The 24,939-nt window shown below is 53.2% G+C and overlaps 2 protein-coding genes across 2 annotated transcripts in view; one reads left to right on the forward strand and one right to left on the reverse strand.

Moving 5' to 3' along the window:
* Positions 1-858: 858 nt before the first annotated feature.
* coq4 (coenzyme Q4 homolog (S. cerevisiae)) lies at positions 859-24,081 on the forward strand. Its single transcript, XM_078425826.1, has 8 exons — positions 859-984; positions 4,094-4,261; positions 6,730-6,826; positions 16,764-16,866; positions 18,899-19,028; positions 21,078-21,171; positions 22,451-22,638; positions 22,958-24,081. Exons 1-7 carry the CDS (start codon positions 921-923, stop codon positions 22,623-22,625), a joined length of 831 nt encoding a protein of 276 aa, XP_078281952.1. The 5' UTR covers positions 859-920; the 3' UTR covers positions 22,626-22,638; positions 22,958-24,081.
* The window catches only part of LOC144608452 (uncharacterized), a 33,618-nt gene continuing 30,021 nt past the window's right edge, over positions 21,343-24,939 (reverse strand). Inside the window, exons 21-23 of the mRNA XM_078426224.1 lie at positions 24,837-24,909; positions 24,398-24,534; positions 21,343-23,337 (exon numbers count right to left, since the gene is read on the reverse strand). Of these exons, the coding sequence (XP_078282350.1) occupies positions 23,042-23,337; positions 24,398-24,534; positions 24,837-24,909 (506 nt within the window). The 3' untranslated portion in view covers positions 21,343-23,041. The remainder of the gene's footprint in view (positions 23,338-24,397; positions 24,535-24,836; positions 24,910-24,939) is intronic.

The raw sequence follows: 24,939 nt of genomic DNA on the forward strand, positions 1-24,939 counted from the left end.
TTTGGAATGTTAAAGGAAACCGGAGGACCCGGAGAAAACCCACACGTTCAGGGGAAGAATGTGCAGCCGCGGTCGGGACAAAAGATACTAGAGGAGCACGATAGACCACTCGGCCCTAAACACCGTGGCCTGTCGCGGCGCCGTTTTAGTTGGCAGAAACTTGCAGAAACATTTAAAAAGAAAAATAACAGGAATCTGTGAGTTGACGGATGAGAAACATTCCGCATGTTAATGGTTTAATCGCACACTGTTCCCCACAACACTGATCACACTGCGGGAGGAGGAGGAGCGGCGGGGTTGGCTTACTAACATGGTACTTCAGTATCACAGAGTCCTGGAGTAACTCAGCGGGTCGGGCAGTATCTGTGGAGAGAGGGAACGGGTGACACATCTTCAGGCTTCAGTTTAGGAGATTTCACCGGAGTGGTCCATCTTGGTCCTCTAGTATTATTCACAAAGTGCTGGAGTAACTCAGCAGGTCAGGCAGCATCTGTGGAGAGAAGGAATGATCAATCTGAAGAAGGGTCTCGACCCAAAACGTCACCCATTCCTTCTCTCCCGAGATGCTGCCTGACCTGCTGAGTTACTCCAGCATTTTGTGAATAAATCGATTTGTACCAACATCTGCAGTTATTTCCTTATACTACTTCTTGCTCCTCTAGTATCTTTGGTCGGGATTGAACCCGCGTCCCCGGCGCTGCGGCAGCAGCTCCCCCACAGCAGCGCCCCCATGCGGCCCACCCGCAGCAGCTCCCCCGCAACGCCCCCGTGCGGCCCAGCAGCGCCCCCGTGCGGCCCCCCCGCAGCAGCGCCCCCGCGCGCCCCTCCCACAGCAGCGCTCCCGCGCGGCCAGGAGGAGAGACAGCGCTGGGGGCGGGGCCATATTCGTTAGGCCGCGTGACGTAAAGACGCAGGGCGAGATGGCGGGCGCGCTGCGGGCCCGGATGTTCCTGCGCCCCACAATGGCCCCCCGACTCCGCACAGGTACCGCCCCCCCCTCACTGCTCACCCCTCACCCCTCCTCACACCCCCCCTCCCCTCACCCTGGGCCCCGCACAAGTACCCACCACACCCCCCCCTCACACACCCACCTCACACCCCCCCCACCCCCCCCTCACACACCCCCCCGCCCCCCCGCCCCCCCGCCCCCCCTCACACCCCCCACACCCCCCCGCCCCCCCTCACACCCCCCACACCCCCCCGCCCCCCCTCACACACCCCACACCCCCCCGCCCCCCCTCACACCCCCCACCCCCCCCTCACACACCCCACACCCCCCCGCCCCCCCTCACACCCCCCACACCCCCCACCCCCCTCACACACCCACCCCCTCACACCCCCCCTCACACCCCCCACCCCCCCTCACACCCCCCACCCCACCTCACACCCCCCACCCCCCCCTCACACACCCCACACCCCCCGCCCCCCCTCACACCCCTCACACCCCCCACCCCCCCCTCACACCCCCCACCCCACCTCACACCCCCCGCCCCCCCTCACACACCCCACACCCCCCGCCCCCCCTCACACCCCTCACACCCCCCACCCCCCCCTCACACCCCTCACACCCCCCACCCCCCCCTCACACACCCCACACCCCCCGCCCCCCCTCACACCCCCCCTCACACACCCCCTCACACCCCCCCTCACACCCCCCACACCCCCCACCCCCCCCTCACACACCCCACACCCCCCCTCACACCCCCCACACCCCCCACCCCCCCCTCACACACCCCACACCCCCCGCCCCCCCCTCACACCCCCCACACCCCCCCGCCCCCCCTCACACACCCCACACCCCCCGCCCCCCCTCACACCCCCCGCCCCCCCTCACACCCCCCACACCCCCCCGCCCCCCCCTCACACCCCCCACACCCCCCCGCCCCCCCCTCACACCCCCCACCCCCTCACACACCCCCTCACACCCCCCCTCACACCCCCCACCCCCCCTCACACCCCCCCGCCCCCCTCACACACCCCCCACCCCCCCCTCACACCCCCCACACCCCCCGCCCCCCCCTCACACCCCCCACACCCCCCCGCCCCCCCTCACACCCCCCGCCCCCCCCTCACACCCCCCACACCCCCCCGCCCCCCCTCACACACCCCACACCCCCCGCCCCCCCTCACACCCCCCGCCCCCCCTCACACCCCCCACACCCCCCCGCCCCCCCCTCACACCCCCCACACCCCCCCGCCCCCCCCTCACACCCCCCACCCCCTCACACACCCCCTCACACCCCCCCTCACACCCCCCACCCCCCCTCACACCCCCCCCGCCCCCCTCACACACCCCCCACCCCCCCCTCACACACCCCCCACACCCCCCGCCCCCCCTCACACCCCCACACCCCCCGCCCCCCCCTCACACCCCCCACACCCCCCACCCCCCCCTCACACACCCACCTCACACACCCCCCACCCCCCCCCTCACACCCCCCACACCCCCCGCCCCCCCTCACACACCCACCTCACACACCCCCCACCCCCCCCTCACACACCCACCTCACACACCCCCCACCCCCCCCTCACACACCCACCTCACACACCCCCCACCCCCCCCTCACACCCCCCACACCCCCCGCCCCCCCTCACACCCCCCACACCACCCCGCCCCCCCTCACACCCCCCACCCCCCCCTCACACACCCACCTCACACACCCCCCACCCCCCCCTCACACCCCCCACACCCCCCGCCCCCCCTCACACCCCCCACACCCCCCGCCCCCCCTCACACCCCCCACCCCCCCCTCACACCCCCCACACCCCCCGCCCCCCCTCACACCCCCCCTCACACCCCCCACACCCCCCACCCCCCCCTCACACCCCCCACCCCCCACCCCCCTCACACACCCACCCCCTCACACCCCCCCTCACACCCCCCACCCCCCCCTCACACCCCCCCTCACACCCCCCACCCCCCTCACACCCACCCTCCCCTCACACCCCCCCTCACACCCCCCACCCCCCTCACACCCCCCCCTCCCCTCACACCCCCCCTCACACCCCCCACACCCCACACCTCCCCTCACACCCCCCCTCCCCTCACACCCCCCCTCACACCCCCCACACCCCCCACCCCCCTCACACCCCCCACCCCCCTCACACCCCCCCTCACACCCCCCACCCCCCTCACACCCCCCCCCACCCCCCACACACACCACCCTCACAACCCCACCTCACACACTGCCCCCCTCACACACTCGCCCCCTCACGCCCCCCTCACACCCACACCCCCGCTTCACACACCCCTCACCCCGGGCCCCGCACAAGTACCCACCACACCCCCCCCTCACCTCCCCCCCTCACACACCCCCCTCACACACCCCCCTCACCTACCCCCCTCCCTCACACACCCCCCCTCACCTCCCCACTCACACCCCCTCACACACCCCCCTCACACACCCCCCTCACCTACCCCCCTCCCTCACACACCCCCCCTCACCTCCCCACTCACACCCCCTCACACACCCCCCTCACACACCCCCCTCACCTACCCCCCTCCCTCACACACCCCCCCTCACCTCCCCCCCTCACACCCCCCCCTTACACACCCCCCTCACCTACCCCCCTCCCTCACACACCCCCCCTCACCTCCCCCCTCACACCCCCCCTTCACACCCCCCTCACCTCCCCACCTTCACACCCCCCCTCACCTCCCCCCCTCACACACCCCCCTCACCTCCATCCTCACACCCCCCTCACCCCCCCTCACAGACCCCTCACACCCCCCCCCCTCACACACCCCTCACCCCGGGCCCCCCCTCACACACCCCCCCCCCTCACAACCCCCCTCACCCCCCACCTTCCCTCCTCTGCCCCCCACTTTCTGCAGGTTGACAGTGCCCAGGGGTGACTAACGGTTCAGACACTGGATGCAACCAGTGATGGACGGGTTTTTATGTATTAAAGGCATGAAGTGAAGCAGGATAGTTGAGTAAACAGATGAGCCATGACCTCATTAACCCAAGGATAAGCCCAGGGGGGTGAATGCTGCTGGTTTTCTCCCACCCGCACTCTCTCCACTCTCTCCAATCTCTCTCTCAACCCCATTTTGCTGCTTTGGTTTCTGAGTTCCTGTATGTTGTGCCAGGCACCAGAACTGCTGTGCTGCAGACAGTCCGTGCGGCCAGTACGGACACGATTACTGAAGATGGATATTGCAGCATCTACCGCACACACATTCCCACCAACTCCCTGCAGAAAGCCCTGTTGGCGGCCGGCTCAGCATTCATGTCTCTGTACAACCCGTACCGTCACGGTGAGTACCTGCCTCTTTACTCTCATGCCCTTTGATGAAAGCCTCATTGCAGCTTGCATGCCTCTCCGTTTGATGCATGTCAGCCCATGCCCAGGCGGTGTCGGCACAACATGTGATTGGACATTGGTGAACGGCATTATTCTCTCTGACTCTCCTGCTGTCTGTGTTCTGGGGCTGCCATTGACCAGCTGGACCAACCAGGGGTATCCAGTGGGTACTGGCGTATATGGGTACTGGGGTATCCTGTGGGTACTGGGGTATATGGGTACTGGGGTATCTGTGGGTACTGGGGTATCTGTGGGTACTGGGGTATCTGTGGGTACTGGGGTATCTGTGGGTACTGGGGTATCTGTGGGTACTGGGGTATCTGTGGGTACTGGGGTATCCTGTGGGTACTGGGGTATCCTGTGGGTACTGGGGTATCCTGTGGGTACTGGGGTATCCTGTGGGTACTGGGGTATCCTGTGGGTACTGGGGTATCTGTGGGTACTGGGGTATCTGCGGGTACTGGGGTATCTGTGGGTACAGGGGTATCTGGGTACTGGGGTATCTGTGGGTACTGGGGTATCTGGGTACTGGGGTATCCTGTGGGTACTGGGGTATCTGGGTACTAGGGTATCCTGTGGGTACTGGGATATCTGGGTACTGGGGTATCTGGGTACTGGGGTATCCTGTGGGTACTGGGGTATCTGTGGGTACTGGGGTATCTGTGGGTACTGGGGTATCTGTGGGTACTGGGGTATCTGTGGGTACTGGGGTATCTGTGGGTACTGGGGTATCTGGGGTATCCTGTGGGTACTGGGGTAGGGTACTGGTTATCCAGTGGGTACTGGGGTATCTGTGGGTACTGGGGTATCTGTGGGTACTGGAGTATCTGGGTACTGGGGTATCTGTGGGTACTGGGGTATCTGGGTACTGGGGTATCTGGGTACGGGTATCTGGGTACTGGGGTATCTGTGGGTACTGGGGTATCTGTGGGTACTGGGGTATCCTGTGGGTACTGGGGTATCTGTGGGTACTGGGGTATCTGGGTACTGGGGTATCTGGGGTATCCTGTGGGTACTGGGGTAGGGTACTGGGGTATCTGGGTACTGGGGTATCTGGGTACTGGGGTATCTGGGTACTGGGGTATCCTGTGGGTACTGGGGTATCTGTGGGTACTGGGGTATCTGCGGGTACTGGGGTATCTGTGGGTACTGGGGTATCTGGGTACTGGGGTATCTGGGTACTGGGGTATCTGGGTACGGGTATCTGGGTACTGGGGTATCTGTGGGTACTGGGGTATCTGTGGGTACTGGGGTATCTGTGGGTACTGGGGTATCCTGTGGGTACTGGGGTATCTGTGGGTACTGGGGTATCTGGGTACTGGGGTATCTGGGGTATCCTGTGGGTACTGGGGTAGGGTACTGGTTATCCAGTGGGTACTGGGCTATCTGTGGGTACTGGGGTATCTGTGGGTACTGGGGTATCTGGGTACTGGGGTATCTGTGGGTACTGGGGTATCTGGGTACTGGGGTATCTGTGGGTACTGGGGTATCTGTGGGTACGGGTATCTGGGTACTGGGGAATCTGTGGGTACTGGGGTATCTGGGTACTGGGGTATCTGTGGGTACTGGGGTATCTGTGGGTACTGGGGTATCTGGGTACTGGGGTATCTCGGGTATCCTGTGGGTACTGGGGTATCCTGTGGGTACTGGGGTATCCTGTGGGTACTGGGGCATCTGGGTACTGGGGTATCTGTGGGTACTGAGGTATCTGTGGGTATTGGGATATCCTGTGGGTACTGGGGTATCCTGTGGGTACTGGGGTAAGGTACTGGTTATCCAGTGGGTACTGGGGTATCTGTGGGTACTGTGGGTATCTGTGGGTACTGGGGTATCTGGGTACTGGGGTATCCTGTGGGCACTGGGGTATCTGTGGGTACTGGGGTGTCTGTGGGTACTGGGGTATCTGTGGGTACAGGGGTATTTGTGGGTACTGGGGTATTTGTGGATACTGGGGTATTTGTGGGTACTGGGGTATTTGTGGGTACTGGGGTATTTGTGGGTGCTGGGGTGTCTGTGGGTACTGGGGTATCTGTGGGTACTGGGGTATTTGTGGGTACTGCGGTATTTGTGGATACTGGGGTATTTGTGGGTACTGGGGTATTTGTGGGTACTGGGGTATTTGTGGGTGCTGGGGTATCTGGGTACTGGGGTATCTGTGGGTACTGGGGTATCTGGGTTCTGGGGTATCTGGGTATCTGTGGGTACTGGGGTATCTGTGGGTACTGGGGTATCTGGGTTCTGGGGTATCTGGGTACTGGGGTATCTGTGGGTACTGGGGTATATGGGCACTGTTTTAAGTCGGAGAGTTGTAATGACCCGGAGGTGATCCTCGCTCCCTCTCGCTGCGTGGCAGTCGTTGCCAACTCCCTTCATGGGATGAGTCCACATGGCTGAGCTTGACGTGCTCTCCTGGTGTTGCAGATATGGTGGCGGTCCTGGCCGAAACGACGGGCCAGTTGGCAGTGCGTACACTCAGGGACAGGATGAGGAACGATGTGGAGGGACACCGCATCCTGCAGTAAGTGGCCCTGTAGTGAGTGTGAGTGTGTTCGTGCAGTGAGTGTGAGTGTGTTCGTGCAGTGAGTGTGAGTGTCCGTGCAGTAAGTGTGAGTATAGCCACGCTGCAAGTGTGTGTGTCCGTGCAGTAAGTGTGAGTATAGCCACGCTGTAAGTGTGAGTGTGTCCGTGCAGTAAGTGTGAGTATAGCCACGCTGTAAGTGTGAGTGTAGCCGTGCTCCGAGCCCTGCCCTTGGCTGCAAGGTCCCCACCCCAAACACCACGTCTCCCTGTTCTCCATAGGTGCTGCAGGACCCGCTGAGTTACCTCATTTCCAGCGGGTTCCTCCTTTACCAACACGTCGTGGACGATAACCAGAGGCTTTGCCAGCTTTCCAGCAGGTGGATTGTCTGATGTACACTGCCCTTGTGTGCCAAGAGCAGTGGGAAGTGAGGTCAACATGCTGGGTCACAGAGCGTGTTCACCTGCAGGGGGGGCAGAGGCTGAAATACAGGGGGTGGGGGGCAAGGAGCGGGGGGTGACGGGGAGAGAGAGTGTAGGTGAGGGAGGGGTTACAACCCAGGGCGAGACCCGTGTGGATAAAGATCCATATTTGGGAGTTTAGTCCCACCACTGAGACTCAGCAATCTAAAATCGGTCAATTAAATAATCCCGATTTTATTATTATCAATAAAGAAGCCACTGAAATGTAAAACTCCACTGGTTCATCCCTTTGGGAAGGAAGCCTGTGCCTTACCTGGTCTGGCCTGTGTGTGATGCTCCACACGCACCCTGGATACGTTGGAGCAATGACCGAGTAACAAAGCCGGCCAGTTGTTTGGGCCACGAGTGGACACTCAGTCACACTGACCCCATCCAGGAGTGGACACTCAGTCACACTGACCACAGCCACGAGTGGACACTCAGTCACACTGACCACAGCTAGGAGTGGACACTCAGTCACACTGACCACAGCCACGAGTGGACACTCAGTCACACTGACCACAGCTAGGAGTGGACACTCAGTCACACTGACCACAGCTAGGAGTGGACACTCAGTCACACTGACCACAGCTAGGAGTGGACACTCAGTCACACTGACCACAGCTAGGAGTGGACACTCAGTCACACTGACCACAGCCACGAGTGGACACTCAGTCACACTGACCACAGCTAGGAGTGGACACTCAGTCACACTGACCACAGCTAGGAGTGGACACTCAGTCACACTGACCACAGCTAGGAGTGGACACTCAGTCACACTGACCACAGCCACGAGTGGACACTCAGTCACACTGACCACTGCTAGGAGTGGACACTCAGTCACACTGACCACAGCTAGGAGTGGACACTCAGTCACACTGACCCAGCCAGATTAGTTTAGTTTCGCAATAAAGCACGGAAACCCACTTGTAGCTAATGTAACCCCACTTGTAGCTAATGTAACCCCACGTTTTAAGAAAGGAGAGAGAGAAAACAGGGAATTATAGACCAGTTAGCCTCACATCGGTAGTGGGGAAGATGCTGATGCTTGAGTCGATCATTAAAGATGTTACAGCAGCGCATTTGGAAAGCAGTAACAGGATCGGTCAAAGTCAACATGGATTTATGAAGGGGAAATCATGCTTGACTAATCTTCTGGAATTATTTGAGGATGTAACAAATAGAATGGATGGGGGAGAGCCAGTGGATGTGGTGTATCTGGACTTTCAAAAAGCCTTTGACAAGGTCCCGCACATGAGATTAGTGTGCAAAATTAGAGCACATGGTACTGGGGGTATTGACATGGGTAGGGTATTGACATGGATAAACATGACATTGATATGTATATCCCTTAAATATACCTGGACTATCTCTGACATCTCCCTCCCGTTTCTGGACCTCACCATCTCCATCACAGGAGAAAAACTAGTGACCGACATTTATTACAAGCCCACCGACTCGCACAGCTATCTGGACTACACTTCTTCCCACCCGGTCCCCTGCAAAAAGTCTATCCCCTATTCCCAATTCCTCCGTCTACGCCGCATCTGCGCCCGGGATGCGGTGTTTCAGACTAGGGCTTCCGAGATGTCCTCGTTTTTCAGAAAACGGGGCTTCCCCTCCTCCATTATAGATGAGGCTCTCACTAGGGTCTCTTCTACATCCCGCAGCTCCGCTCTTGCTCCCCATCCCCCCACTCGCAACAAGGACAGGATCCCCCTCGTTCTCACCTTCCACCCCACCAGCCAGCGGATCCAACATATCATCCACCAACATTTCCGTCACCTACAACAGGACCCCACCACTGGCCATATCTTCCCATCCCCTCCCCTCTCTGCATTCCGCAGAGACCGTTCCCTCCGCAACTCCCTGGTCCACTCGTCCCTTCCTACCCAAACCACCCTAACCCCGGGCACTTTCCCTTGCAACCGCACGAGATGCAACACCTGTCCCTTTACCTCCCCCCTCAACTCCATCAAAGGACCCAAACATTCTTTCCAGGTGAGACAGAGGTTCACCTGCACCTCCTCCAACCTCATCTATTGCATCCGCTGCTCTAGATGTCAACTTATCTATATTGGCGAAACCAAGCGCAGGCTCGGCGATCGCTTCGCTGAACACCTGCGCTCGGTCCGCATTAACGCAACTGATCTCCCGGTGGCCCAGCACTTTAACTCCCCCTCCCATTCCCAGTCTGACCTCTCTGTCATGGGCCTCCTCCAGTGCCATAGTGAGGCCCGCCGGAAATTGGAGGAGCAGCACCTCATATTTCGCCTGGGCAGTTTGCGGCCCGGTGGTATGAACGTCGACTTCTCCAACTTCAGATAGCTCCTCTGTCCCTCCCTTCCCCTCCTCCTTCCCAGATCTCCCTCTATCTTCCTGTCTCCACCTATATCCTTCCTTTGTCCCACCCCCGACATCAGTCTGAAGAAGGGTCTCGACCCGAAACGTCACCCATTCCTTCTCTCCCGAGATGCTGCCTGACCTGCTGAGTTACTCCAGCATTTTGTGAATAAATGGATACAGAACTGGTTGGCAGACAGGAAGCAAAGAGTAGGAATTAACGGGTCCTTTTCAGAATGGCAGGCAGTGACTAGTCAAGTCAAGTCAAGTCAATTTATTTGTATAGCACATTTAAAAACAACCCACGTTGACCAAAGTGCTGCACATCTGACCAGGAAAAAAAAGAAACATACAGTGGCAGGCAGCCAAACACAACGGCGCGGCCATCTTGAACAAAATGTTAATTCAATCACCCACAGTCCAACAATAAAAGCACTAAACAGGCACCCAAAATTACCCAACCCCAAAAACCCCCCAAAAACACAGTCCAACAATAAAAGCATTAAATAGGCATTCAAATCACACACCCCAAAACCCCCAAAAACACAGTCCAACAATAAAAGCATCAAACAGGCACTCAAACCACCCAACCCCAAAAACACACAAAAAAAGAAACATCCATCAAAGAAACATCCATCACAGTGAGTCTCCTCCAGTCCTCTCTCTCCTCACTGTGATGGAAGGCCACAATGTCTTTCCCTTCTCCCGCTGTGCCTCGCCCGCAGTCAGGTTGTTGTGGTTGCAGGCCGCACCGGACAGTCCACAGCGGGCCGAGCCCAAGGCGCGTCGCGTCGCAGCCGCTCCCGCAGCCTCCGAAGACGGCCGGCTCCGCCGATGATAAGTCCGATCCGGGGCGGGCGAACACGCTGCTGCCGCTGTTGTTGCACGTCGGGGCGGTCGTGGCACCCGACATTGAAGCCCCCGCCCAGCAGAGAAATATCCCGCGGCCATCCTAGGCCGCGCCGGACGGTGAAATGTCCGCGCCCCATGCCCCGCGATCCGGGGCGGGCGAACACGCTGCCGCTGCCGGAGCTCCCGATGTCGGCATCCACGCGGCCCGAGCCTAAGGCGAGTCGCAGCTGCTCCCGCAGCCTCCGAGGACGGCCGGCTCCGGTGGTGGTAAGTCCGATCCGCGGGCTCTGCGAACCAGAGCCCTGGAGGCCGACAGCTCCAGGAGTTGGGCCGATGGTAGGCCGCAGCAGGAACGGAGACACGGCCCAGAAAACAAAGGTCGGGTCTCCGTTCTGAAGGGACACATATTTACAGTGTTAGTTTCCCCCTCCCCCCCACATACACACATAGTACACAAACACAAAAACACCACATCACAACTACAATTAAGACAAAAAAAACCCAACAAAAACACAAAGACAAATGGACCGCAGGTGAGCGGCAGCTGCTAGGGCAGTGCCGCCATAGTGGGGTGCCGCAAGGCTCGGTGCTAATGAGAATCTATGCTATTAGCTGATATAGTCAATTAGAGATAATATATTTTGTTGTAGTAGAGATGGTTTCTTTTGTTTTAGCTAATATAGAATGAATGCTTATTTTAGTGGAAAGCAGTTCCTTCTAAATTCCAGCGTATACAATCCCAGTCGCTCCAGTCTTTCAACATATGACAGTCCCGCCATTCCGGGAATTAACCTCGTAAACCTACGCTGCACGCCCTCAATAGCAAGAATATCCTTCCTCAAATTCCGAGACCAACACTGCACACAATACTCCAGGTGCGGTCTCACTCCAGGCGCAGTTCTCCAACTGCAGAAGGACCTCTTTGCTCCTATACTCAACTCCTCTTGTTATGATGGCCAACATTCCATTGGCTTTCTTCACTACCTGCTGTACCTGCATACTTTCTTTCAGTGACTGATGGTCAGTCCAATATGAGTGTCATTCCCTTTGTCTTTCCGGGATTATTTCATCTGCAAATTTCAAAATCTGAGGCTTGTTTTAACGCCTGCTGGTGAATTTCCGGATGCCACCAGGTTTCCTTTGCCATCCTGACCATACCCTCCTTACTAGCATGCGTAAGGAAGTGTACATAGTTGAAAGGAACGGGCAGAAAAACATCAGGTACACAAATTTGCCCAAGAGGGGTAAGCCAGAGCCCAGTCAAGGAGTCAATGGCACAATCCTCTCATTTCCAAGATCACGTTGCCCAGCAGGGGCATTCCCCTGCATTAACCCTACATCACCCATGTCTGGCAAGGCCGTTCTGCCCATTAGAATCTTTGGTTCTGTGGCGACCATAGTGCAGGATTCGCAAGCTACGGTGCGGGCAGTGATGTCAGCAAAGAGCATTTCCCTGGCAATTTTAGTCGTGGCCACCCGGATGGGCATTGGACTTGATAATGGCCAGTTGTGTTGGGAGGGCTGGGGCTTGCAATAGGTTGATCACATAAAGCTGAAAATGGGCAATCTTATAAAGGACGTCCAATGTCTGGTGCAGTGACTAGCACTGTTTTAGATTGCGGCATGCTTCTTCTTGTTGGGGTGAGAGAGTGAATTGCTGCGGTGCCTTGGCGGAGGCAAGGGTGACAGTAATTTAATGTACACTCCCACGTTGGGGATCCACTCCGGCAGAAATTCACCAAGCTCAGAAAAAACCCTCATCCGTCTAGGGGTGGTCGGGCTGGTATGGTTCCCAAAGGGTTCTCCATCGTACCCCCTCGGTTGGATTCAGGATAGCGGACGTTAGGGTGAACACATCTCTTGCGACTGTTTCGTACATGGTTAATGTTGATCTTATACAATTCACAAATCCAAACACAGTCTGGGGCATTCCTAGAAATTTTCATCATTTCCTGCAACTTCCATGGGGTGTATACATGCATCACTGCCTGGCCCCATTCTGTCCTGCTAATGGATTTGGCATTGCTCTCAGTAGCATTATCTTTTTAGTCTTTTTAGTTTCCTGCTGGTTCTCAGCCTCGCGTTTCCTTTGTTCTTCGTTGCACTCTCTCACTGATGAATTCAATTACTGCTGCTCCTTCCTCTTCTGCCTCAGCCCTTCCCCTCCTTTCTTCCTCCTTTTCAGTTTCCCGGTCGCTATCGGTATCATCTTCCTCTGGGGATGCCCTTCCCTGTGGGGGTGCCGATGCCCCCCCCCCGATGGGATCTTAGTGGGGCAGTTCCTGCTCTTGGGGACAGGTGGTTAGGGGCATATGGGGGAGGTGTTCTACACCATTCCCGACTTTCCCAATTTACTCCTCATCCTCCTCTTCTATAAACAGGGTCGCCATGCCAGACAAGGAGTCCTCGGGGTTATTTCGCTTAGGTTTCCATTTTTGCATTACCAATTGTTTACAATCCTGTTGGCCAACTGTATTTTTCCTCCTGATCATCATGCCATTGGCACTCTGCCAATAATACATCCCAACCTTTCAATGTGCCTTCCTTCGTATGTAACTCTATCCCTCCACAACTTTGTTATCCATCCAATATGCTGAAACTCCTCCCACACCTCTTTCTTCATATTTCCATTCCTCAATCTATTTCTTCCATTTCTTGCCTCTCTCTCTCTCTCTCTCTCTCTCTCTCTCTCTCTCTCTCTCTCTCTCTCTCTCTCTCTCTCTCTCTCTCTCTCTCTCTCTCTCTCTCTCTCTCTCTCTCTCTCTCTCTCTCTCTCTCTCTCTCTCTCTCTCTCTCTCTCTCTCTCTCTCTCTCTCTCTCTCTCTCTCTCTCTCTTCCTCTCCTCTCCTCTTCTCTCCTCTCTCTCTCTCTCTCCTCTCTCTCTCATAGCACCTACCCCGCCTGCTTACTGACTTCAGTCAGTCTACTATCGCCTTAAGAATATCTCAAGGGTTAAAGGACTTATGGCTCAGCAGGATAGCTGCAGCGGTTTCAGAAGCAGCCACTCAAGTTTCACTAAGGCCAAGAAAGTGAATCACATCATTCCAGTTCTGAGGTCTCACACTCGCATCCAATCTATCAAAGAATTAATTTCAAAATACTACTGTTGATTCATAAAGCACTGAATGGTTTAGGGCCAAAATACATTTCTGATCTTCTGCTACACTATAAACCATCCAGACCTCCCAGGCCTTCTGGGACAGATCTGCTCTCTGTCACAGAGTCAGAAATAAACCTGGAGAAGCTGCGTTTAATGTTTTATGCACCACATATATGGAACAAACTCCCAGAAAACTGCAGGTTCGCTGCAACACTCAGTTCCTTTAAATCGAGGCTGAAGACTTCTGTTTGACGCTGCCTCTTATTAAATCAAATAATTATTCATTCTAACATTGCACTGTAACCTTTATTCTGGTATTTTATACCTGTCTTATTCTATTTCAGCTTCCTGCTCTTTAATGTTTTATGTAAAACACTTTAAATTGCCTTGTTGCTGGAATGTGCCATATAAATAAACTTGCTTTGCCTTCGGCTTTTACATTCCATGCTTCCCCCACGCTGACCATCCTTCGTCTCCTAATCTCTTGGTTACAAGCTGAAAACTGTGTGTAATATGTACGTTTTCCAGGGTCTAAGTAACACATATCCCCCCATTTCAGCCTGTAGTTGGCCAATTTACTTTTAAGGTCTGATTAACCCTTTCAACTAGTCCGGCAGCCTGAGGTCTGTAGGCACTATACAACTATTACTGGATGCCCATCTGGGTACAGAATTCCTTGTTTATTTGACCCATGAAATAAGAGCCGTTGTCTGAACTTAATCGGCTTGGAATTCCATACCTGGGATTAATCTCATTAACACTTCACGACAGTAGAGGCTTTGTTAGGTGAGCCTCAATCCATTTACTAAACTCATCTACAATAACTAATACATATTTATAACACTGACATCTCTCCAGCTCACTGTAGTCCATCTGGAGGGTCTCAAATGGACCCACGGACAATGGTGTTTTACCCATCTCACAAGGTACACCCTTTCCAGGATTATGTTGCTGACAAATCAGGCAACGATTGCTAATACCTTGAGCCAGAGATTGTAACCGTGAATGCCAGCATGTGGCTAGGAGCATATCACTGGTTGCTTTAGCACCACAATGAGTTGCAAAGTGTATATATTCAATAACCCACATTGCTAAATCATCTGACATACAAGCCTGTCCAGCAGGGATGATCCACAGTTTAGATTCACAATCAACTGTGCACCCGAGCTGTTTCCACAGTACCTTATCCCGGTCAGGAGTGTCCTCCTGTGATTTAATGACGTCTTGGATGGTTGGCATTCCTTTCCAAGGGAGACTTGCTTTTATTTGAGCTTTCAGTCTGGCCCATCATTTTAGGCACAACCACCCGCTGTTCCCGGGACGCCTCTCTAGCTTCCTAAATGGTTCCCTACGTCCACCGGTGTTTGACCTGTTGTGTGGGCAGATCATTTCATAACGGAAATCTGCTCTGTTGTATTAGGACAACTAGTTCAGCTGGCTGAGCAGAATGCTCAAAGCTGCTGACTCCAGTTGCCATCCTGACAACATATGGGGGATTTAGGGACTTCAGGCAATTCTGTGATTCCATTCATCCAAATCAGGAAACAAACAGTCTCCCTTCATTCGGGGAAAGCCAGCCATTGGACTACGTAATCCCTTACATCCATATCCCCAGACCCCATCAGGGTCTTACCAGACTTCTGTCTCAAACGTTTCTCATGAGCACATTCCTTCTTTAACACTCCGGCTGATTTAGCCACTCCCCCTTCAGTAATTCCTATTCCCAATTTCAAAGCATTATCCTGCCAACTTGCCAACACTGAAGCTTCCCTTAATTCTTGACAATACTGTTTCCACAGGGCAATAAGTTCCTTTGCCAGAGTACCCCTATTACTCTTCCAAATTATCTCCTGAACCTTCTTGACATCATCCAGAGCCTTTATTCCTTCTAATGGCCAAAAGTCATCCCCTAATTTCTTGTTTAACACCCCCGACAATTGTCTGAATTGCTCCGATTTGTCAGGATACCGTTCACATAAGATTTGCAAAGCACTGTTTGATTCAGTTGTAGTATCCAAACGATTACCCATCTTGCTGACTGATAATTCAACACAGTGCGTTGCAAATTACACAAATTACACAGTCGCATTCCAAACGTCACAAATCTTAATACCCCCCACAACACTTCACACAAGCTCACACACCTCACAACACTTTCATACACACAATCGGACCCAATCTTACAGCGACTGTAACCCACGCTTTCAGGACTGAAACCTGAACAACGTCCGCACTTTCAGGACTGAAACCTGACCTGTGCCCCACTCTCTCAGGACTGAAACCGGACCCAGTGGTATTGATATCGATATCATTTAATTATAGTCGACTCCCAGTGATACCAATCACTGACCAAAATATCTGCCGCTTCCAGTATTCACCAGACTGACCTGATTTCGTCAAGATATCACACAAGAGTTAGCGAATGGCCAATTCGTCATCAGACGACAGATCAGAGGAAACCGATGCAGTAAAACAAACCACTTGCATCGGGGGCCCAATTCCTCTCTCTGCCTCCGAGACTTCTCAGCTCCTTGGCCGTGAACTCGTGGTAATTGTCTTTTGAAATCCCACCGCTGCCACCAAATGTTAAATCAAATTCTTTACCTTCAGTCTGAATAATCACACGTGATACTGGATTAGCACATCAGATTTATTCCACCATGGGGTTCTTCCCGAGAAGATCTCCAGACACAACACTGGGACCCCAGTTATTTAAAATATATATTAACGATTTAGACGAAGGAATTAAATGTAACATCTCCAAGTTTGCGGATGACACAAAGCTGGGTGGCAGTGTGAGCTGCGAGGAGGATGCTATGAGGCTACAGGGTGACTTGGATAGGTTGGGTGAGTGGGTGGATGCATGGGGGGGGGGGGGAGCGAGGGAGAGGAGGTGGGAGAGGGGTCAAAGTGCATCAGCAAATACTTGATGCTAGTTGACAACATCAAGCATGTTCAAGCCTTTATAGGTGAGGGGGTGGTGAGAGTCCACAAGTGATGTTTTTTAAATGATATGTTCACTCATGCAATGTCTATCGATGTCACCACAGAGATTTACGTTTAAAGTTGCAGATTTTAAACTGGTACATTCTGGTCAACTGTGGAGGCTCTCGATGCCAATGCTTTACTTTAACAGATCTGTATCTGTAGCTGAGTGTGCTTCTGGTGTTGGTGGTTACAGGGAGAGACCATGCATCAACTCGTCTACTCTGGATCTCACCGCCCTGAGGGAGCTGCCTGAGGGAACGTTTGGCCGAGAATACGTCCGCTTTCTTGATGTCAACGTGAGTTTAATCCGTGTTGACCAACCCCGATCATCCTGGAGCAGCAAGTTTGACATTTTAATCCAAGCAGATTCTTGCCTTGCATGCACGGTGTCTTTGTTGCAAAGTGTTGGAGTAACTCAGCGGCTCAAGCTTTCCACCATGAGCATGGAGTCCAACAAACTCTCGCCAGTTAATCTGGCAATCAGCTGGCAGGAACCAGAGGCCAAAGGGCACTGTGTTTGTTGGTGTGTGGGGCAGAGGGGCAGGCACTAGCCTGGTCCCTCAGCTGTGGCATCACTTCTAACCCTCTCATTGATTGCTGAGAGCTGGAGGCACCTGGTCATCGACATGGACAAGGGAGGTTGGGGATGGGAGGTTTGTGCTGAACTGGTCGGCTGTACTGGTGCATCGTGACCGAAACTGGCACTTGCCATTGCTGGGCTCTGTGGCAACCCTGGATCTTTGACAATCGTCCAGGTTCATGTGCATTGGCCATGTGTTCACTGAAGTAACCTCTTGTCTTGATCTGTGAACAAAATCACAGTTGCTCCAGCTGGAGTTGTTCCACCTCCAGAAATTGCGACCATCCCCAGAACCTCAGCTGTGATGGTGGAGTGGCCAGGGATCTGTGTACGAAGGAACTGCAAAAAGACACAAAAAGCTGAAGTAATTCAGCGGGACAGGCAGCATCTCTGGAGAGAAAGAATGGGTGACGTTCGAAGAAGGGTCTCAACCTGAAACGTCACCCATTCCTTTTCTCCAGAGATGCTGCCTGTCCCGCTGATTTACTCCAACCTTTTGTATCTGTCTCAGGTGCAGGGATCTACTGGACATTGGAGTGACCAGGTGCAGGGATCCACTGGATGTTGAAGTGACCAGGTGCAGGGATCTACTGGACATTGGAGTGACCAGGTGCAGGGATCTACTGGATGTTGGAGTGACCAGGTGCAGGATCTACTGGATGTTGGAGTGACCAGGTGCAGGGATCTACTGGGTGTTGGAGTGACCAGGTGCAGGGATCTACTGGATGTTGGAGTGACCAGGTGCAGGGATCTACTGGATGTTGGAGTGACCAGGTGCAGGGATCTACTGGATGTTGTAGTGACCAGGTGCAGGGATCTACTGGATAAGCGTTAGAGGGGAAGGCAGGGGATCATAAACATTGCTCCACCAACAACCCAAAACCTAAGTCACATGCTTAAAAAATGCATTTCCTTTATAAAAAAGAGTTGGTGCTCAATTAGAATGTTTTACGATCTGAAGCTGACCCCCTTGGGCGGGATGGGTAAGGACCAGAGACACTACCACCTGGGCAAGGGCATCTGTCTTGCAGATAGATGAATGTGAGGGTGAGGCTGCTCCCAGAAGAGGTTAAGACGAAATTTATGAATTAATTATTTTAATAGTATAATTAAGTAAAAATTGATTCAGTTTTGTGGCCGCGAATGCTGTAAGCAAAGGTTTGATATCAGGATCTCAATCCTGGAGTGTGGTGCAGTGTAGAGAATAGAGATGGAGGAACTAGGGGGGATTGTTGAAACCATTGATGGAACAATTACAGTGTGCAGCAAAGGGTGTGTATCGTGTATCAGCGGCCTGTGTACCAGTGGGGCCTGTGCACCATTGGGGCCTGTGCACCAGTGCGGCCTCTATCAGTGCAGCCTGTGTACCAGTGGGGCCTGTGTATCTGCGTGTAATTAAATATCAATGACGCCTGCCCAAAGGGTGTGTCACGTGAATTATCCGTGATAAATGTCACTTGGACATGTGATTAGTTTGTGTGCGGCATGCTGATGTGATACATGTGCCTGATGAGAGGGCACAGATTGATCAGTCCCTTGTGTCTCCAGTGAGTTACTCCTCAGATTGATCGGTCCCTTGTGTCTCCAGTGAGTTACTCCTCAGATTGATCGGTCCCTTGTGTCTGCAATGAGTTACTCCTCAGATTGATCAGTCCCTTGTGTCTCTAGTGAGTTACTCCTCAGATTGATCGGTCCCTTGTGTCTACAATGAGTTACTCCTCAGATTGACCGGTCCCTTGTGTCTGCAGCGCGTTACTCCTGACAGCCGGATGCCGGTGAAGTTTGTGGATGAGGAGGAGCTGGCGTATGTGATCCAGAGGTACCGTGAGGTACACGACTTCATGCACACCCTGCTGGGAATGCCCACCAACATCCTTGGTAAGTCCACTCACAGGGGCAGTGAATGTGTTGGCTTGTGGGTGGAATGGGTGACCTTCAGGTGAGTTACCTGTGCACCTGTCTACCTCTCGTGGGTGACCTTCAGGTGAGTTACCTGTGCACCTGTCTACCTCGTGGGTGACCTTCAGGAGAGTGTAGGCAAGAACTGCAAACTGGTTTAAAGCGAAGATAGACACAAAATGCTGGAGTAACTCAGCAGGACAGGCCGCATCTCTGGAGAGAGGGAATGGGTGACATTTCGGGTTGAGACCCTTCTTCAGACGGAAGGGTCTCAACCCAAAATGTCACCCATTTGTTCTCTCCAGAGATGTTGCTTGTCCCGCTGTTACTCCAGCATTTTGTGTCTACCTTCAGGTGAGTTACCTACGTGTACCTGTCCACCTCTCCTTGTGGGTGGAGTAGGTGAACTTCAGGTGAATTCATGTTCATAAGTGATAGGAGCAGAATTAGGCTATTTGGCCCATCAAGTCTACTCCACCATTCAATCATGGCTGATCTATCTTCTCCTCTTAACCCCATTCTCCTGCCTTCTCCCCGTAACCCCTGACACCCGTACTAATCAAGAATATATCTCTGCCTTAAAAATATCCATTGACTTGGCAATGAATTACCTTTGCGTACCTGTCCACCTCACCCTGTGGGTGGAGTAGGTGACCTACCAAGTGATTTATCTGTGTACCTGTCTCCCTGTGGGAAGATTAGGTGATGTATTTACCTGTGCATACCTGTCACCTGTCTACCTCTCCTTATTTACTTGAGAAATACCAGCCTCAGACCTCTCTCTGACCCAATTACACATTCCAGGCATCTGGGTTCCAATGGGGTTCAGGCAGTTGGGTCACTTCACCTCTCTACTTCCTGCACCAGATGAATGTGAAGTTAGTTTGGAGGGGATCATTCAAGGCTTCAGCCAAGGACGAGTGGAACTCTGAGTGTACCAGACACATGTGGTCTACAGTGGATTAAATTTTAGGTTCGGCACAGGACAGTAAATGTTTCGATAATCCATTTATTCCGTGCACTCACAGGGAAGAACATGAGCAATGTCATCTTCCCATGCAGGTCACCAAAGTGAAACTAATGGAATCTACAGCAATGGGAATAGTTGCAGGCGATCTATCGCCAGAGATAGACGAGGGGCATCCCAACTGACGAGTGAGATGAGGAGGGATTATTGAGCTACTCCACAGCCTTTCTGAGGAGTTATTGATTGTGAATGATCAGCCATAATCACAATGAATGGTGGTGCTGGCTCGAAGGACCGAATGGCCTCCTCCTGCACCTATTTTCTATGTTTCTAGGAGGTTAGTGGACACAAGGGCAGTGGCTGTAATAATGGACTTGAGTATTGTGGTCAGTAAGGAGCTGACTCTGGGGTGATGCGTGAGGCAGCCTGGAGAAGCCCACGGAGAACACAACTGGGGGAGAGGTGGGTGGGTGATGGACAACTGTGAGGATGAGGTACAGGGAGCGATGTTGGGGAATGGAACTGATGGGTTTGCCGAGAGAGCTGGCGTTCAGTATCAGAGTCATGTTGCTGCTTTAGAGGTCGCCCCATGACAGGAAGGATGTGGATGCTTTGGAGAGATTTACCAGAATGTTGCCAGTAGAGGGGATCAGCTGTAAGACACGGTTGGACAAACTTTAAACATGGTATGTACTCCTTGGCAGTAAGAGAGCTGAGAACATGAGCCTCTGGTGGTAATGGGGCAGCAACAATAGGCAATAGATGCAGGAATAGGCCATTCGGCCCTTCAAGCCAGCACCGCCATTCAATGTGATCATGGCTGAACAATTACGATAGGGCATGGTAAATCCCTTTAGGGCAGACCTATCCCACTTCACAATGGCCCAGTGTCGAAACCCCTCCAGTTCAGAGCGTGATTAGTACTCTTACCCAACCTTAGTTTGGGCAATGTAGGAAACATGTCCACATCTGTGGGCTTGCCGTGAAGTTCATTTGTTTGGGAGGAGGCTGTGGCCAGGTGTGTGTGTGAGCACTAACATGTGTTTCTCTACACTCAACAGGTGAGGTTGCTGTCAAGTGGTTTGAGGCGGTGCAGACTGGGCTGCCAATGTGTGTTCTGGGAGCAGTGTTCGGCCCACTCCGTGTGTCCACCAGGTAAACGCTCTCCCGTTTTGGATCAAATAGTCCAGATAACAGAGAGCCCCCATCCCACTGGGATCTCCAGATCGGGAATTACCTGTGAGAATCTTGCCATCACTTCCCCAAAGATATTCTGAACATGTGCAGATATACGTGGTCATTTATATGTGTAGATATATGCGGTCATTTATAATGTGTACAGATATACGTGGTCATTTATATGTGTAGATATACGTGGTCATTTATAATATGTGTAGATATACATGGTCACTTATAATATGTGCAGATACATGTAGTCATTTGCATGTGCCATTATTCACTGCAATCACATTACAAAGACATGATACCAGTTTTGCTTTATGTACATTTCTTGAACATAGGGTGACGTCACCATTCCTTCTCTCCAGAGATGCTGCCTGTCCCACTGAGTTACTCCAGCACTCTGTGAAGCGTCACCTATCCATGTTCTCCAGAGATGCTGCCTGACCCGCTGAGTTACTCCAGCACTCTGTGAAACGTCACCTGTCCATGTTCTCCAGAGATGCTGCCTGACGCGCTGAGTTACTCCAGCACTATTTTTTTTTAAGCGTAAATGTAGGTGGGTTGGTTACTAACTTTACAGACAACACAAGTTTGTGGTTGCAGACAATGTGAAAGACTGTTAAAGGACACAGCAAACTCTGAATTGTTTGAAAATATGGGCAGAGAAATGGCAAATGAAGTTTAATCCAAGCAATTGTGATGTTTGTTCAGGATCCGCCATCTCTTTTCCCCAGACCTGAGGTTCCTCTCTGCAAGGGGAAATATATAGTTTGAGGGCAGGATCTTTATCAGCATGGATGTACAGAGGGATCTTGGGGTCCAAGTCCATAGCTTCCTTAAAGTAGAAACACAAATAGATAGATTGGAAAATAAAATCAATGTTTGCCTTGATCAGTCAGGCATTAAGTACAAGAGTTGGGAAGTCATGCTGCAACTTTGATGAGGCCACATGTGTAATATTGCAATTTTGTTTGTCTCATGACAGGAAGATGTGGAGGCTTTGGAGACGGTGCAGAAGATATTTACCACGATGCTGCCCGTATTAGAGGGCATTTAGTCAGAAGAGGTTGGACAAACTTGGATCGTTTTGTCTGGCATGTTGAACGCTAAGGGGAGAACTGATAGAAGTTTATTAAATTATGAAAGGAGTAGATAGGGTAGACAGTTGGATCTTTGACAGCAAGGTTTGAGTCCAGGATTAGAGGTCAATGTCTTGCCTGTGCGTAATCCATTCTTATGTCTCCTGTGGCAGGAACATTGGTGTTTTAACAAGAGACCTGATCCCATGGGCTGTGCAGTGTGGTCGAACAGCTGACTGTGTATATAACATCTACTACGAGAACCGATGGGAGCAGAGCTTGGAGTCACTGCGGGAAGAGATTGGAATCTTCCCCTGCCCCCCTCTTCAACGCCCGACTCGGGCATAAAATAGGGGCTTTGGTAAGAACGTTTGTACAATCATTTATAATAATGATGGGTTTGGCTGCAGACAGGAGCGGGCTTGGAACTGGCAGTGCTCAGTGTAAGGAGGCAACAGGTCGCCGACACTCTGCCTGTTACCTCTCCTACATTCTGTCTGTACATGCTGGCCACCACAATAAACTCACTGACCTGTTCTCATTCAATCCTCTGGCCTTTGCAGGATTATCTGATGCACACAGCCCTTTGTTCAACTTGCTCACCAATGTCTGATTTAGAAAAATAATATTGATCTAAATCACGGGTTCCACATTTTCTTTCATTATTGTTCTGTTTTCAGGTGTAGAGTACTTTCTCTGAATGATTTCACTGGAGATTTTCCTTCGTGACCATGAGTGGAACTGAAGTGCAGGACTATGTGCAGTCAGGGCTCTGCCTCTGTGGGCACTGGCCATCTCTCTGAGACGCTGCCTCCCGAGAGGGCAGTGTGCCTCCAGCTCTCCTCCCGCAGGGCAGCTGCCACTCGAGGCTGGCTGCGCTGGACTGCGCTGGAGATTTGCTGCAGTTTCCAGTCTGTTCTGATCAATGCATCGTCCAGTGTGAAAACTCCGTCGCGTGTGCGTCGCACTCTGGTGCACACTGCTGATGATTTCAGCTCCAAGCCGATTTCATGGATGATCTTGCGCAGGTACTGCTGGGTCTCGTGCACACACTGGACCTCTGCGGGAAACAGAAAACAAAGTGAGGGACTGCTGGGCAGAAGGAGGCTTGCAGCCAGGTTTACCAGCCCATTGACCTGGAGCCCCTCACTAGCCACGGACTGGAGCCCCTCACTAGCCACGGACTGGAGCTCATCACCAGCCTGTGGACTCGAGCCCATCACCAGCCTGTGGACTGGAGCCCATCACTAGCCACGGACTGGAGCCCATCACCAGCCTGTGGACTGGAGCTCATCACCAGCCTGTGGACTGGAGCCCATCACCAGCCACGGACTGGAGCCCCTCACCAGCCACGGACTGGAGCCCCTCACCAGCCACGGACTGGAGCCCCTCACTAGCCACGGACTGGAGCCCCTCACTAGCCACGGACTGGAGCCCATCACTAGCCACGGACTGGAGCCCATCACAAGCCACGGACTGGAGCCCATCACTAGCCCATTATTGACTGGAGCCCCTCACTAGCCCATTATTGACTGGAGCCCATCACTAGCCATTGACTGGAGCCCATTACCAGCCCATTATTGACTGGAGCCCATCACTAGCCCATTATTGACTGGAGCCCATCACCAGCCCATTGACTGGAGCCCATCATCGATAAGAAACCTCCTGGACCAGTCACACAACACAGCAAAATTACGACAATCCGTATGTGACTGCTGGAATATCCTGTGGGCTTGTTGGCTGACAGTCACATGGGCTCACGGGGGATTCACTACTTTGTAATGGCTAATAAAAAAGTGAAGTAAAGGTGGTTGAGAGTATTAGTTTGGATCTGTTGTTCTGAGCACATTATCAGTTTCACTGCACTACAAGTGATCAGGCACGAGTGTGTCAGTGCCTTCACAGGAGTGATCAGACACGAGTGTGTCAGTGCCTTCACCACAGGAGTGATCAGACACAAGTGTGTCAGTGCCTTCACCACAGGAGTGATCAGACACGAGTGTGTCAGTGCCTTCACCACAGGAGTGATCAGACACGAGTGTGTCAGTGCCTTCACAGCAGGAGAGGCAACATGGACCTTACAGCAAGGGATGTAAATCATCTTCAGTTTACCAACATACCCAGGGTGAAGTTTGGAAGGGAGAACTCGCTGCACCGAATGCCGGTGATGATGGGAGGGGACTTGTGCATCGGCCGCAACATCCCACGACAGGCAAGCTCATACGCCGCTTGGCTTTTCAAATCAATGCCAGAATACCTAGGGTGGGAGAGTTCACATGGTTAGCCCCACAAACGGTTAGCCCCGCACACGTTAGCTCCTGACACACGTGTGTTCCCCACGCATGGGCTTGGTCACACTCTCATGCCCATCTATACTTGCTAAATATGGCTTTTGGACAGACACTGTTCCTAAATGTACTATAGATGTTCCTTCAGACTCTACAATATCTGTTCCTTCAGACTCTACAATATCTGTTCCTGCAGAATGTACAGTGAGCTTAGAATCGAGCACTGCCGTGCCCAGATACATACGTGATGAGAGCTTGCCCAGATACATACGTGATGAGAGCTTTCTGGTGGCTGCCCTGGATCACAGCGATGATGCGCTCCAGTCTGTCCCGGGTGATGTGATCTGCAACAATAGCGCAGTTTCAGTACAAAC

This window comes from Rhinoraja longicauda, chromosome 31 (assembly GCF_053455715.1).
Source record: "Rhinoraja longicauda isolate Sanriku21f chromosome 31, sRhiLon1.1, whole genome shotgun sequence".
Taxonomy (NCBI): domain Eukaryota; kingdom Metazoa; phylum Chordata; class Chondrichthyes; order Rajiformes; family Arhynchobatidae; genus Rhinoraja; species Rhinoraja longicauda.

Excerpts from the sequence above, each read along its gene's own strand:
- coq4 (XM_078425826.1), top strand. The coding sequence starts at position 921 with ATGGCGGGCGCGCTGCGGGCCCGGATGTTCCTGCGCCCCACAATGGCC. Across the intron at positions 985-4,093 it reads GGCCCCCCGACTCCGCACAG|GCACCAGAACTGCTGTGCTG; the intron begins GTACCGCCCCCC and ends ATGTTGTGCCAG. Across the intron at positions 6,827-16,763 it reads GAGGGACACCGCATCCTGCA|GGAGAGACCATGCATCAACT; the intron begins GTAAGTGGCCCT and ends TGGTGGTTACAG.